Raw genomic sequence first — 15,865 nt, forward strand, 5'->3', positions numbered from 1 at the left:
AATTGATCGTAGGGAAAACCGCCGTGTTGGGCAGACCAATAACGGAATAGTTTGAGCGCTTTATTTCTACCTGATCAGTTGCAAGTACTTCACAAAAATACGTCAAAAGTTTTTGTGTTCAGTCTTAGTTTCCCTTCCTTGTGACCAGAATACTACATCGAATGAGAAAGTAAAGAAAGTGTTCAAAGTTATGGTTCCTTCAGAATTGTAGCTGAGGCCTTTTTCTATCATTCAATACTGACCATTCAGGTGGTGATGATGGAACAATTCAAGAACTCAGGACCCATTGTGTTGGTTTTCAAAAACCCACCAGCTTTCAAAATTACTAATGTACTCCAGTTAAAGATGTGTAGTGACGTTCCTTGAGGCATAGATGTGCGTCGTAGTCACAACGTGCTTCACCCATGGGAAAGACATTATACTGTAAAACATGGACGTGAACATCACGTAAAAAAATTTCCGCTGCCATCTGGTTTTCGGTTGCTCTACAGTGGGGCACCGAAAATTCATAAGGGGAAGAAAAGGGATTTATTGGGCATTGTGAAATACATGAAGCAAGAATATAGGCGTTTTTGCGAAACCTGCAGTGTGATAACAGAATTTAATATACCAGATTTGTGTCTCATTTGTTAACAACTTCATGTTCTATTACTTTTTTTAAGACCAAAGTAATCAGTTTACAATATATATCATTTTGTGTTTTGTTTCTTATTTACAACTTTTGGATTCTAGACAACCTTATCATTACAGCAGAGTACAGACTGATGTGGAATAATGCTTTACATCCATTGCTTTACAGATTTTTTCCATTTTAATACTTACTTATTTAAAAAAAACTATGCTTAGCGCAATTTTGAAAAGCACAACCAAGTTTTTTCAACACACTGTATGCACAAACAATACATATCTCCTGTTACATTATTATATTGAAATAATTCTCTTGAGTATTTGTCAATTTTCTAAAAACTGCAAAATGTGCCATACAGCATTATTTGTACACATGCTTCAATTGTCATAATAAGCATGCCTGTAAAATGTTGTTCTGTAGACAAAGGATAAATGAAGGTATGGCACACTGAGGATCGTGTATTCAAACCTGACAGTATCAGTTTAAAGAACTAGTACAAAATGTTGTAGACAAGTCTCAGCTAAAACAGAGGGTTTTTATTCAGTCAGAATACAATGCTGGTCTGTGGGGAATTGAACAAACTGCGTTCAGGACAGGACCTAAGATCCATTATACTGGATAGGGACTAGAAGTCCTTCAGTGGCGAAAAGCAAGAATGTGTGGTCCCAGCAAAACTGGATCAGAAACATGGTAGAGGTAAGATCAACAATAAAAGTTAGTACAGTGGTACACAATGACAGTAAATTCACTGGTGATAAGCGAGAGAAATGTTACTTATGAGGGAGAGAGAAACAGAGCAGGGGTCATGGTCAAGCTCATGGTCAATACACTAGTATGAATGAGGAAGGGGGAGAAGGAAAGCTGTCAGCATTAGTTGCTGATGAGAGGCGATAAACAGCTAAGGAGGGTCAGTACAGTCCCTAAATAGCCTGTTGTTTACAGTACCTTTTCATATAATAAAAGATTCGGTACTATATTCTAACACAATCTGTATCCTTTTACTACAATTCTAACAGTTAGCTACCACAGAACACGGAAGCTAAATGCAGCCCCATGTATTCTCGCGGACACTAAAATACCTTGCACACACAACACTCAACACAAACAAGCTATGTTACTTGGAAGAGACTATGCGACAGAGTTCAGTATATCTGCAATTTGTATCACAACGTTTCTCACCATGTGATGCCCAAACTGCTATTTGTCACCTCCCAAATAAAAACGTTACCTTTACATTTTTGAAATAGGAGCTGAGCACAGGGTTGCAACCAAGTAATAAAAAAATTCAAGCAAAATATCTGAAGTGTTATTTGTATGTAACAGAGACCTAGTGGTTGCAACAGGATCCCACTTCAAGGACAGAGATTGGTAAAGTGTGATAATGTGAAATAGCTTGATGGATGGTTTCAAACCGCATTAAAGAATCCAGTCTTTAGCAATTGTCTGAGAGACTTTGAGAGCGTCTGTGCTGTTTACAAACTAGCAGATTGTGAAACATCCGTGCTAAGCCTTAAGACCTACTTTAACACCACATGCACTGATGAAACATAAGGAAATGAGTTGTTTCATACATCAGCTGCACATATCCACCTCGTTATCTGTTTTGATGCCATAAACTGGCACTGTCTACTTCCCAGTAGAACACTCAGTTCCTTGTGCCACTTTTTATTGGCTGGAATGTTACTATTATTCGATCTCCTTATCACAGTCAGATACACACAAGTTGCTATAAGCCAACATCTTCCCTAGTGTGCACGTATGACACTGGCCTTCAGTTGAAATGTTTCGACAACAATAAATTGCAAGCTTTCAAATATTAAGGAGATAAAACAGGTTGTACTGTAGCCATTAAGAATACATTACAATACAGATGGGCAAAATACAAGCATAACTTTTGTCATGAGTACACTTCACAATTACCAAAGTGACAGCTGACAGACAGTATTCACCAAAACTTCATGGACATGTCGATGCTGGTATCAACGGTGGGTATGAATGCAGGTACCAGGCAGGAGACAGATGCTGGTGAGCTGACTGTCTGGTGGTGGTGGTTCACGTCACAGCCAGAGCAGGAATGTGATGACCAGCACCGAGCAGATGGCACCTACTACAATGTCTGTGCACAGCAGTAGCGGCACTGATGCAATGCACAGTGCCACCAACCAGAAGGTCACCTCCAGCCTAAAAGATGATGACGATATGATGATGATTAATAACAGTAACAAGAACATACAACAAGAATGACAACACTACTACTAATACTACTACTACTACTACTACTACTAATAATAATAATAATAGTAATAATAATAGCTGAAAGTCTCAACGTAAAAACTGTTAATCTGCATGCTAAGAGACTGAAAAGGTGTATAAATTTTGCTGGCTTCAACAATAGTTTAGTTCCATCAACAGTGATATGTTTAGCAGTCGTGCTGAAACTATAGCTGATGAATAATTGCTGGCAATAATGAGAGTAATCGTGACTACTAAGAAGTTTAAAATGGCATTCCAGCTGCTCTGAGCCCTTCAAGATCAACATATGAGTTGGACAGTGGATGGACCATCACCACCCCTGTTCAGTTACGAACTGGAGAAAGCTATACAGAGTTATAAAAGGCATTAAAAACTGGGTCCCTTTTCAGACCACTGAGGATTAGCAGTATGAAGAATTGTCTGAAAATAGACTACCAGTCATTAATGATTATATAACTCTCATGATATATAATTTTGAAATTGCAGCATAGCACATTAACATTCCAAAGGTAATGGCAAAAAAATGCGTTTATGGATGTCCCTTAAAAAAAGGGAAGTAACGAAAATTATTGCTGGCCGTTGTGGCCCATCGGTTCTAGCCGCTTCAGTCTGGAACCGTGCAACCGCTATGGCCGCAGATTCGAATCCTGCCTCAGGATGTGTGTGATATCCTTAGGTTAGTTAGGTTAAGTAGTTCTGAGTTCTAGAGGACTGATGACCTCAGCTGTTGAGTTCCATACTGCTCGGAGCCATTTGAACCATTTGCAAAATTATTGTATACAACACACATCACATAAACATCATGTGTGGGGTTCTCAATAACCTCTGTAAATTTAAATATGTTTTTGAATGAAAACAATCAAATGGATATGATAAGGAGACATTACCTGCAATATCCAGGAAAATTTAAATCTTGTTTCAAACCATTTGTGTCACATTCAACAAGCACATTTGACATGTCCTATATCCTTGTAAAAAGAGATCTACGGGTGAATAAAGCTACTACTACTACTACTACTACTACTATCATAAAAACGTTCTTTCTGATGTGTTTTTCTATCCAGTTGGCAAAGAAGACAAATAGTGTTTACCAATTACTGTTTTATTATTTGCAAAGTAAGCAATAAAAAATATCACTTGGCGTCTCAGAAAACATTGGCCAATACATTCCTGCTGACAAAATCGATATTGCCTTTAATTTTTTAGCGCATCTAGCTGGCGTCCACTCACTGCAGCTAAACGGTAGATCAGGGACAGTGGCAGTCACAGCGTTGCTTATCTACTGCTTAAAGGTTGACAGTGCATCTCTTTCATGTAGGCAATGAGAGAATTAAAAATATGGCATTTCAGTCTTTGGTTGCTATTCCTTTTTTTTTTTCAGTAACCGGTTTCAGGCTAGCTGGCCATCTTCAGATCATGTATTAAAGTTACACAGTAACCTGTCAGTACAGAACTATTTGACAGCGAACCAATAGTTATGTACTGACAGGTTACTCTGTAACTATAATATATGATCTGAAGATGGGCAGCTAGCCTGAAACCGATTATTGAAAATAAAAATAAAATAGCGATAAAAGACTGAAATGCCATATTTTTATTCAAAGGACGATAGAGGCTATCCCGGTAAGACAATTATGTCTAGTTTTGATAAAAATGAGATAATTCTTTGAGATAACCAATGAGAGGCAAGGACAGAGGCAATGAATATGTAGCAGCGCAATTGGAACCATTATCTTGTTTACTGCTGTTCGTTGCTTTAGCGAGTTTAAAGAGAAATATTTTGTGATTATGACATCGAGTGCTATAAATGGGCTGAATTAAGTGATTTAGTTTTGCACACTGACGTCGTCCGTTGGTGCATGTCTCATGGATTAACTGCAGAGACCCGAAAATATATATAATCTTGTGGTGAAATGACTATACAATCTATCTGCGCAAGCACACTGAGTAACCGGATCAACAACGTTTTTTTATGAAATAATGAGAGAAGGTCGGTGGATCAATGTGAACTCATAACTGAGGTCCACGGTCGATATATTGATAAACGTTGATCCACCTGCTACCTCCCATGATTTAATTAAAAAACATTGATCCACTGACTCGGTGTGCTTGCACAGAACGAAGGCATAGCATCATGGAGCAGGGAAATACATCATGGGTTGCGACGCTGTCCTTGGTTTGCAGATACTAGCACAGTTTAATCAGCTGAAACAGGGAGTAATTACATTTATAATAATCATTTACAGCAATTTTTCACCCTTTCTTTTGAATGTATAACTTCAGAAGACATCTGCCTGCTGCCCTCTCACTGGCTATATAATATAAGCAGCTGACATAGCTTCTTTCGCTCCCATCATAACTCATGGCGAGTCCTGGCAACAGTCCTGCACTAAACACGTAAGTACGCCATTGGCCCTATTCTAGACTTCTACCGTCATTGCTTTAAGAGTTGTTTCCTTTATTCGAAGAAGTGTTCGATCCACAGTCCAACATGGCCGAGAAACTGGTTTTTATAATAAATGCAGCACCAATCTCTCACAAAGCTTTCTCATACTCTATTGTTCATATAAAATGTTCTGTACATGTTTAGTAATCATCTGTTCAAAACTAAATTGTGCATTTTATTCAGCAGCCGTAGTTTTGCAGTATTCCTGAACTGTCAGTAAGGGAACAGCAGACACGACTGGATTTAGTTGCTCATTCCATAACAGCTGAGAATTGAGCTCCCCCTTATAAACTATACCCAACTTAGCAGAAATTTCCTTTGGTGATAACAAACAAAAATGAAGTAATTTTATAGTGGTATAGTATTTCACTTTATCCTCTTGAAGGAAAAGATAAGACAACAGTCTCTGCTGATAACGCACTGGCCCTGAGTAATGCTGTGCTCCATTTGTAACCCCGATAATAGCCTCCTACCTGTGAACTAGGCAAATGTGGAAATCTATTATTCCATTTTAAGTACACCCAATGTTAATCTGCACAAAGTTTTGTCAAGGAGGCAGACAAGTGCATTGAGATCCTGGGCACGGTCTTGTGCTTGCTTTGGGATACTGTCCCTAAAAGCTAGAAGTATCAGCAATGGTGAACAACATGAGGTCGCAGGAGGCAATGGAAACTACTGTGCTGAAAACCATGTTTATCCATAGGACATGTTTATCCATAGGACATAATAGAAAAAGTTGTCACCACATCCACTACATTGGCACAATATTCTGGGTTACTCACCCTGTCAGCTCTCCAATAGGGAACTGTCAGCAGGGAGGTAACCATGACAAAAAGACTGAATAGTCAACAGAACGTTAACACTGTAGTTACTGCTGTGTGATATGTCAGATATTTAGATGTGCTAGGGGAATTGTATGGCAGTGAAATATGGACTATGGAAAAACAGGAACAGTAGAGAACCGAAGCATTGCAGACGTGGTGCTACAGACGAATGTTAAAAATTAGGTGGACTGATAAAGGTGCGGAATGAGCTGGTTCTGTGCAGAATCAGAGAGGAAAGGAATACGTGGAAAACACTGACAAGGAGTAGAGACGGGTTGACAGGACATCAAGGAATGACTTCCATGGTACTAGAGGGAGCTGTAGAGGGCAAAACTGTAGAGAAAGACAGAGACTGAAATACATCCAGCAAATAATTGAGTACGTAATTTGCAAGTGCTACTCTGAGCTGAAGAGGTTGGCACAGGAGAGGAATTCGTGGCGGGCCACATCAAACCAGTCACAAGACAAAAGAAAAAGCAAATTGGAAAAAGTGAAAAAGGAATTTCGAAGGCTCACTATAGGTAAAATGGAGCTCAGGAAGGTGAAGTGGAAATAAGATAAGGATTTGTGGGAAGGTGAATACAGGGCAATATCAAAAACAGCGGAGAATAGTATAACCGACATAGGACTTAATGAATGGGAAGCTAGGGCACAGAGTGAGCTACTTTGAAAAATTCAATGATAGGATTATTCTTTCCAGAACTGAAAGGGAACCAACAGCAACAACAATAAGCCAAGTAACATAACAATGTGTCAAGGAAATGGTGAATGGAAAGAGATAGTTTATGAGGATATTTAACAGGTGATCCAGAATGTAAAGGGAGATGATAATCAGATAATTATGGGCGATTAGAAAGTGGTCATAGGGGAAGAAATAAAAGACGCAGTAACGGGAGAATATGAACTTCATAGTAGGGATGAGAGAGGAGAAAGACAGTTCTGCAATTGATTTCAACAAGTAACAGTGAATACACTGCTCAAAAACACAAGAGAAGGAGGTATACTTCACAAAGGCCCAGAACCTTGTGAAGAGAATAAAAAATTTACAGTGATATTGAAAGAGAGTGTTATGAAACCAACTTCTTTTTAGTAGAAAACGAAAACCAATATGGAAGACTTTAACTACCCACGAAGGACTGATAAACGTGTAATGCTCGAAGAGGCTTAGCAGATTGCTGGGCGTTTTGCCATCCTTAGCGAGAATTGAAAAAATGACTTTCCCACTTTTTTTTACTAGCGTCTGTCTTCCTGATATCCCTCCCCCTCTCCCCCTCCACAATCACCAACATACCACGGCACAACAATGCAAATCTGCTATTATACTTTTTACCACTGAACTAAGGTGGTTTGACGTCATTTTCTGGGGACAGTCCTCAATTTTGTCCTCCGTTTCTTTAAAACTGATTGAGGACAACAAAAGGATTGAATTTCTTATTTTTTTTTCTCATTTTTGAAATTCCTAAAATAACTGAAACAGGAAGAATGTGCTGAACATTTTAAACTAGAACTCAACTGAATATACTACTGCAATCGAATTTGGCATCAATTACTTATTTTATTCAATTGCAAGAAAATGGTTTAATAAAGATGTGGAACTGTTTTCTGGTGCGAATTAACATTTCGTTGAATTTAGAAATTATGCTATACCGGATAACCGTGGTGTTGTTTCATTTCTGTTTTCATTGAAACATTTTTGGAATGAGGAATTTTCATCAAGGTAAGTACAGAGTTATTAAGTAGCTGTTCCATATGCTACTGAGAAAATAGATCGATGTTTCAATTCTTCCTCTTTTTCATTTTTTTTTCCTCATTTGCTCAATATTTCTCCCCGTATGATTTGAAATTAATTTTTCCCTACCTTTGCCGCTGCTAAGATATTGCCGCTCTAGGTGGCCAACTAGTCTTGCCTAATGGTAGAAACGGCCCCGCAGCGAACCAAGGTCGTGCTACCGGACGTCCCTGTATGAATTTCACCCCTCCGCCACAATTGCCCACCTTCAGCTGTGATGGCTTCATTTATTACAGTGGATTGTGACGTCATTGCTATGGCAGAGAATATGTGTGTTATAAAGTAAATGAAAATTTCTATAACTTTGAATGACGCTGTAGCTTAATCTTCAGTGAATCACAGTCTTCAGTCTCTTTCGGTTTGTACAGATGCAAATCATTTTTATAATATACTGTCTGAACTGGGTTGACATGGGGACAGAACACCTTAACATACAGGAACTAAAATCACTGCAAGAACGTCCAAATCAAAATTGCACAGGATGTGATTCATATTTGTATCAAAATAATGCATTTTCTGAACAGATTTAGAATTTAGATTTTTCCGAGTGAATATTATCGATTTATTTATATTAACTAATGAATATAAATTAGAATATTGCCACTTTGGTAAATCAAATTACAGGTAACTGTATCGAGGCCTTTTGAATCTATACATTGACTGTGACACTTCACTTGCTTTTGAAAGAAACTGCCTAAAAGTAAGCTGAAAAGTGCACTCATATCAGGCTTTGGAACATCGGGTTTGTGGCGGACTGGGGCGTGTAGCCTAATATGTCGCTACGAATAAGAGGTCCTTCTGTCTTCCAATAAATGTTACTACGCTGGGGCTAATTTATAAAAACAAACCGTAAACTTGAACCACTGGAAGAAAGCTGGTAAACTTATAACTTATGACATCGATACGGAAAGAAACGGATAATTTCAAGCAATTTTATACATAGCTTGGAGTATATTAAGTTTCATCAGAAACGCAACTTCAGTTAATGCAGATTTAGTGTATGTTTCACCTACGGCCTCCTTCTGAAACCTCCGACTAGGAACAAACACTGTTGAAATTGAGCTTTGATTTACAATGAGCGGAGAATTCACTTCAGTACGTTTATATGCGACGCATCTTCCGGAAGACGAAAACTGAATTTCGGAAACAGTTTTTCACTGTCGTGTTTACATGCGAAGGTCTGAAGAGTATTTGCAAGCCCATTTAAATATGGCGTCTGGAAAGAAGCTGATACAGTTTCTGAGTCACTTAACACAATCGTTATATCTCTTCACTTAAATATTATAGGTAGACAGTTTCATGGACAGTCTAATGTTTATACTTCTCCTTCGGTGATAATAAGTCCATATTAACTTAATATTCTGAAAACAAGACGTAACTTGACGAACAAAGCACGTTTCAAAACCAGTTGCGTTTACATGGTAGCGAAAATCGATTGTGGGATTGGAAAAGCGGCAACTAGAACCGGATTTCCAGATTCTGAAGTGTTTACATGACAAACCAGAAGCGGTATTGAGAAATCGGCTTACGAAATTCGGTTTTGGGAGCCTCGTGTAAACATTGTGACTTTCTTACTGCTTTGAGCGCTACTGTCGCTCTAGCTTTGAGCCTATAACCACTCTGGCGGCAATGAGTGTTATAACTGTGATAATTCACAGTACCACAGTCTAACATGCACAGTGGCGACATTCACTGCTTTGAAAATTGTTACCAACTGACATTTGATGTGACACCATCGCCCCAAGCGGCGAGAAAGCAGCTTTAAAGTGAAACTAACTTTTTACTCATTTTTCTAATTAATGAGCGAAATAGTTACTAAATTTTTGAGTTCTAAGCGTTAATAAATTATCAAGAGATATGAATGACCATGAAATACATGTGAGAACGTCCGAAATTCCTTTATTCAGTGACATTAGCTACAAGTTAGTAATGATGGAATACTTTCGAATGTATGTATAATTGCAGCGTAATCCTCTAAAAACAAGGAAATATAAACACAGATTTCATGTGTGAGAAGAATGTATTTCTTTTTTTTCTATTATTATTATTATTATGACAGGCACTGTCCTTGACATGTAACTCCTTTGTTGGGAGCCTAATGTTTCGCTCAGTCTTACACTTCACTCCACTTTCTGACACATAAATATTTTTGTTAACGTAATTATTTTTGTTTCCAAAGTCAACATGTTGAAGATTCTTGTCGTCTGTGGCACAGTGCAGCAACAGTTGTGGAACTGGTTTCTTCTGTGTTTGGAAATAGTTTTATTACTTTTGTTATTTTATTATCACATCTGTGTGGTTTTTCTTTCATCTACAATTGTGACAGATTACCTGCTACATTAAATCATGTAGGTATTGCATTCCATATGCGTTACATATGTTCCACACACACTGCTTTGGCTGGAAGCGTAGCGGAGTAAGCTTCACGCTTTTGAGTAGATGTACAACGCCTTTCTGCGAAAGGTCAGGTCTTTTGCTGTTTACTAGCAATTTTTTTGTTCTTAGAGACGCTACGTTCTCCAGCAAATATTTGTCGGTTAGAAGAAAATCGCAAATAAACTGTTCTGTAATGTAGCGGTTCATACTTCCTAAGGCCGTCAGAAAACCTAAAACAAGTCAAATGTGGTGTCTTGTTTGTTGTTGTTTTGTTGTTGCTGCAATGTATTGCGCTCCAGAGACTCCCGTTTGTAAAAACCATTCTATAGACCAATATAAACAATTAAGATTCTCTTTCGCTTTCGCAAGATCTTACCGAACTCAATAGTATAACTTATTGGCCACTTGGCGCGCTGCAATCGCAGTGGGTAACAAAAAGAAGGCGGAGTGTTGCGGAGTGTCGCGACTGTTATGCTAGACTGAGGTAGTATTGAAAATACAGACTTAGTCGTCAGAGCTGGAATGCATGCAGACGGGGTGAGGTACCTGCGCATGCGCGCCCTTGCGGCCGGTATGGTGGCGGGGTCCTCCCGCAGCGCGTAGCGGCGCACGGCGAGCGCTGAGTCGCTGAAGAGTCGTTCCCAGTCGACTCCGGCAGAGTCGACGTCGACAGCAAATCGACGGAGGTCGGCCGGCGACATGCGCGCACGCAGCCTGTCGGCGGCACCAGTCCGGAAACACCAGTCCCGGCACGAGAAGAAGCGCGCACGCCACATGGCGCGCCAGTACTTCCGCTGCGCCTGCAGCAGCCTGCGACAACACGACACGTAGCGTGATGTGGCTCGTAGACTGTCTGTAATATTGGGTGTATAACATTGTACAATATATTGGTGGTTGGCTTCAAACAGCGAAGTGATGTTGTGCAAAATTCACGTCAAATCTCGGAGAAGCAACCACGGCGCATCCGCACACCATCAGTTATGTGGACCATGATGAGTCTTTGCGCTAGTGGAAAGGAATGAAGCAGCTTAGATGGGTGGAAAGAGACACGAAAATTTACCACGTGACTTGAGAACAAGCAAGCCAAATGATTAACGATACTTTCTGAGAATACGCTCGTTTGATGTACTTTTTCAAAAGATTACACTCTTAGATAAGATAAAGGACAGTCTTTTGAGAGACAATATTTTTTCAGCTCAGCGCCTGTAAACACTTTAGGTTATCTGGCTACAAGAAATTCATTTGAAGACAAATTCAGAAGTGCTATGTCACCACAGTCAATAAGCTTAATCGTGATGGAAATGTGGACAATTGTTGTAGAAGGCTTAAAATACTACACTACTGGCCATTAAAATTGCTACACCACGAAGATGACGTGCTACAGACGCGAAATTTAACCGACAGGAACAAGAGGCTGTGATATGCAAATAACTAGCTTTTCAGAGTATTCACACACGGTTGGCGCCGGTGGCGACACCTACAATGTACAGACATGAGGAAAGTTTCCAATCGATTTCTCATAGACAAACAGCAGCTGACCAGCGTTGCTTGGTGCAACGTTGTTGTGATGCCTTGTGTAAGGAGGAGAAATGCGTATCATCACGTATCCAACTTTGATAAAGGTCAGATTGTAGCCTATCGCCTATTGCGGTTTATCGTATCTCGACATTGCTGCTCGCGTAGGTCGAGATCCAATGACTGTTAGCAGAATATGGAATCGGTGGGTTCAGCAGGGTAATACGGAACGCCGTGCTGGATCCCAACGGCCGCGTATCACTAGCAGTCAGGATGACAGGCACCTTACCCGCATGGCTGTAAAGGATCGTGCAGCCACGTCTCGATCCCTGAGTCAACACATGGGGACGTTTGCAACACAACTATCTGCACGAACAGTTCGATGACGTTTGCAGCAGCCTGGACTATCAGCTCGGAGACGATGGCTGCGGTTACCCTTGACGCTGCATCACAGACAGGTGCCTCTGCGATGGTGTACTCAACGACGGACCTCGGTGCACGAATGGCAAAACGTCATTTTTTCGGATGAATCCAGGCTCTGTTTACAGCATCATGATGGTCGCATCCGTGTTTGGCGACATCGCGGTGAACGCACATTGGAAGCGTGTATTCGTCATCGCCATACTGGCGTATGACCCTGCGTAATCGTATGGGGTGCCATTGTTTACACGTCTCGGTCACCTCTTGTTCGTATTGACGGCACTTTGAACAGTGGACGTTACATTTCAGATGTGTTACGACTCGTGGCTCTACCCTTCATTCTATCCCTGCGAAACCCTACATTTCAGCACGATAATGCACGACCGCATGTTGCAGGTCTTGTACCGGCCTTTCTGGATACGGAAAATGTTCGACTGCTGCCTGGCCAGCACATTTTCCAGATCTGTCACCAATTGAAAACGTCTGGTCAATGGTGGCCGAGCAACTGGCTCGTCACAATACGCCAGTCTCTACTCTTGATGAACTGTGGTATCGTGTTGAAGCTGCATGGGCAGCTGTACCTGTACACTCCATCCAAGCTCTGTTTGACTCAATTCCGAGGCGTATCAAGGCCGTTGTTACGGCCAGAGGTGGTTGTTCTGGGTACTGATTTCTCAGGATGGATACACCCAAATTGCGTGAAAAAGTACTAACATGTCAGTTCTAGTATAATATATTTGTCCAATGAATACCAGTTTATCATCTGCATATGTAGCTATTTAATACTTAAATTGTGGTTGTATTTGAATCAGAAGGAAAATATTGCCCTTGTAAAAACTTATGGCATCAAATATATCAAACTGTTGACTCCAGAAGCCCGTCAGTTGAAGCTCTGCTTTCCGCTGTATTTCCCATAACTAGGCCACAATGAAGGTAACTGTTTCACTAATTATAGGTTATCTGTTTTCGGATGCATTTCCACATATTTAATAACATATTGTATTTCTCGGTTTCCTTCTGACAGTTATTAGACATTTGATTTTAGACTCCATACGGCTGAGAACCTTGGCCTTCCAATAAATCTAAAATGAAGCATGTATCACAGATTACGAAGTAATTTCGGCGATTTTGTTTATACAACACAGCAAATCGTGCAATACAAATAATATAGGGGGCTGAGCTGATAAAGCTGTCTAAGTATTAGCCAGAGATTACAGAGTACAGACAGTAGATCCGACACTGTATTTCAAAATATGCAGTACTGCAACCACCTTCAATCCCACACATAGATGGTTAGTAATTCAGTGCAATAAGAAATATTGCACAATATTACTGACAGTCTAGGGATCACTTTAGGGATAGACGGTATACAGATACAGAGTGGCTGTCACGGGGTCCCGGGCTCGATTACCGGCCGGGTTTGGGATTTTGTCTGCGCGGGAACTGGGTTTACGTGTTGTCCTAATCATTTCATCAACCGTCAAAGTGGCGAGATTGGACTGTGTAAAGACTGGGAATTTGTATGGGCGCTGATAACCGCGCAGTTGAGCGCCCCACAAACCAAACATCATCGTCATCATCATCATCATCATCAGGGTGGCTGTAATTAAACTTTCGCTAGTTGAGCCAGCGTTAACGGAAAACTGTTTACCGTACGGCTACCTAACGTTATAGGACTTGTAACACTTATATCGATTAGGAGTAGGTTTATTTTAAGTAACTGTGTATCTGCAATTTATGGAGTGTGCATTCTGCGTTGTTTGTCTTCGTGATGTATGGCAAGAAAATTTGAACTTTGTAAAGTATATGTGAAAAACCCAAAAGAATATGTTGAAATTTACGATGTCATTTACAAAATTTTACATGACTGTTCCCCAGCTAAGGGAAGTTAATCTTTTTGTTTGATTGAGATTTCTCGAAGGGTAGAATATTTCCTTGCAAGATCACATAAACGTTTTCAAGTATACACTTGACCACAAGACTACGAGGCCCACCCATACATAAAAAAATATTATCATCTAATACAGGTATTTCGCAAAGCAAGAATACGTATTTTCGCGCCATATTTTCCCATACTCTAAGTCCACTGCCAGCCCGCTACGAGCGCTAGTGCAGTTCTGTTTTAGCTTTGCACTTCGCATAATTTGTTCTGTGGTGACATCTAGCGGGTATTCTGGTAACCACGGGCGGTATGAGTGGTGTAGCTTACCCCCGGTCGCAGCGCAGGGCGTTCAGGAGCAGCGCGGGCAGCAGGTGCGTGACGAGGAAGGTGAGGGCGGCGGTGGGCGGCCAGGCGCGGCAGTAGGTGGTGGGCGGCGCCGCCAGCCGGCGGCTGGGCGCCCTCCTGCAGGCGCGCTGCACCAGCGCCGCGTACTCGCCCCAGCGCAGCGGCCGCCGGTCGCCCGACGTCGCGTGGTACACCTGCACGCCCTCCTCCCTGCCGGCAAAACACCGCGGCCGAGGTCAGTCCCTGAGCGCGTTTCTCCAACAGCTGTGCTGCAGGGCAGGGCCGGGTTAGGGTCTTGGGTGGCTCACAGCTCTGATAAACTCCGCGGCCCTTTTCAGCAATACACTGAGCTGAAAAAAGTCATGGGATAGTGATATGCACAGATGATAGTAGTATCGCGAACACGAGGTATAAAAGGACAGTGCATTGGTACAGCTGTAATTTGAATTCAGGTGGTTCACGTGAAAAAATTTCCGGCATGCCTGCACAATGGAAATTAACAGATTTTGAACGCGAAATAGTAATTGGAACTAGACACGGGCGACATTCTGTTTCGGGAATCGTTACGTAATTCATTATTCTGGGGTCTACAATGCTAGAATTGCGCCGAAAATACAAAATTTCAACCATTACCACTGCACGGACAACAGAGTCGCTGATGGCCTTCTCTTAACGACCAAGAGCAGCGGCATTTGCATAGAGTTGACTGTGATAACAAACAAGCAACATTGTGTGAAATAGCCACATATACGACGTGTGTATCCGTTAGGACAGTGCGGCGAAATTTGGTGTTAACGGGTTATGGCAGCAGGCGAGCGACAAATACCATTCCTAAAACCATGCTATCGCCTGCAGCAGCTCTTCCAGACACTTGACCATATCGGTTGGACCATACACGACTGAAAAACCGTGGTCTCCGTCAGATGTTTCCCGATTTCAGTTAATAAGAGCTCATGGTAGGGTCTGACTGGCGCAGTCTCCACGAAGCCATGGACCCAAATTGTTAACAAGGCACTGTGCAGTCTGGTAGTGGCTCCTTAATGGTGTGGACTGTCTTCACGTGGAAAGGACTGGGTCCTCTGGGCCAACTGAACCAATTACTGACTGGAGATATATTCGGCTACTTGGAGACCATTTACGGTCATTCATGGACTTTATGTTCCCGAACAACGATGGAATTTTTATGGGGTCCACAGCTGTTCATGATCTGTTTGAAGATTATTCTGGACATTTTGAACAAATGATTTGGTCACCCAGATCCACCAATATGAATCCCATCGAATATTTACAGTACATAATCAAGAAGTCAGTTCGTGTACAAAACCCTGCACCGGACACACTTTCGCAATTACGGACTGCTGTGGAGGCAGTAAGACTCATAATTTCT

At 41.2% G+C, this 15,865-nt stretch overlaps 1 protein-coding gene across 1 annotated transcript in view; it reads right to left on the minus strand.

Moving 5' to 3' along the window:
- Positions 1 to 615: 615 nt before the first annotated feature.
- LOC126412230 (putative fatty acyl-CoA reductase CG5065) overlaps positions 616 to 15,865 on the minus strand; it is a 125,391-nt gene continuing 110,141 nt past the window's right edge. Inside the window, exons 7-9 of the mRNA XM_050081761.1 lie at positions 14,461 to 14,688; positions 10,863 to 11,126; positions 616 to 2,809 (exon numbers count right to left, since the gene is read on the minus strand). Coding sequence (XP_049937718.1) covers positions 2,686 to 2,809; positions 10,863 to 11,126; positions 14,461 to 14,688 — 616 coding nt within the window. The 3' untranslated portion in view covers positions 616 to 2,685. The remainder of the gene's footprint in view (positions 2,810 to 10,862; positions 11,127 to 14,460; positions 14,689 to 15,865) is intronic.

This window comes from Schistocerca serialis, chromosome 1 (genome assembly GCF_023864345.2).
Source record: "Schistocerca serialis cubense isolate TAMUIC-IGC-003099 chromosome 1, iqSchSeri2.2, whole genome shotgun sequence".
Taxonomy (NCBI): Eukaryota; Metazoa; Arthropoda; class Insecta; order Orthoptera; family Acrididae; genus Schistocerca; species Schistocerca serialis.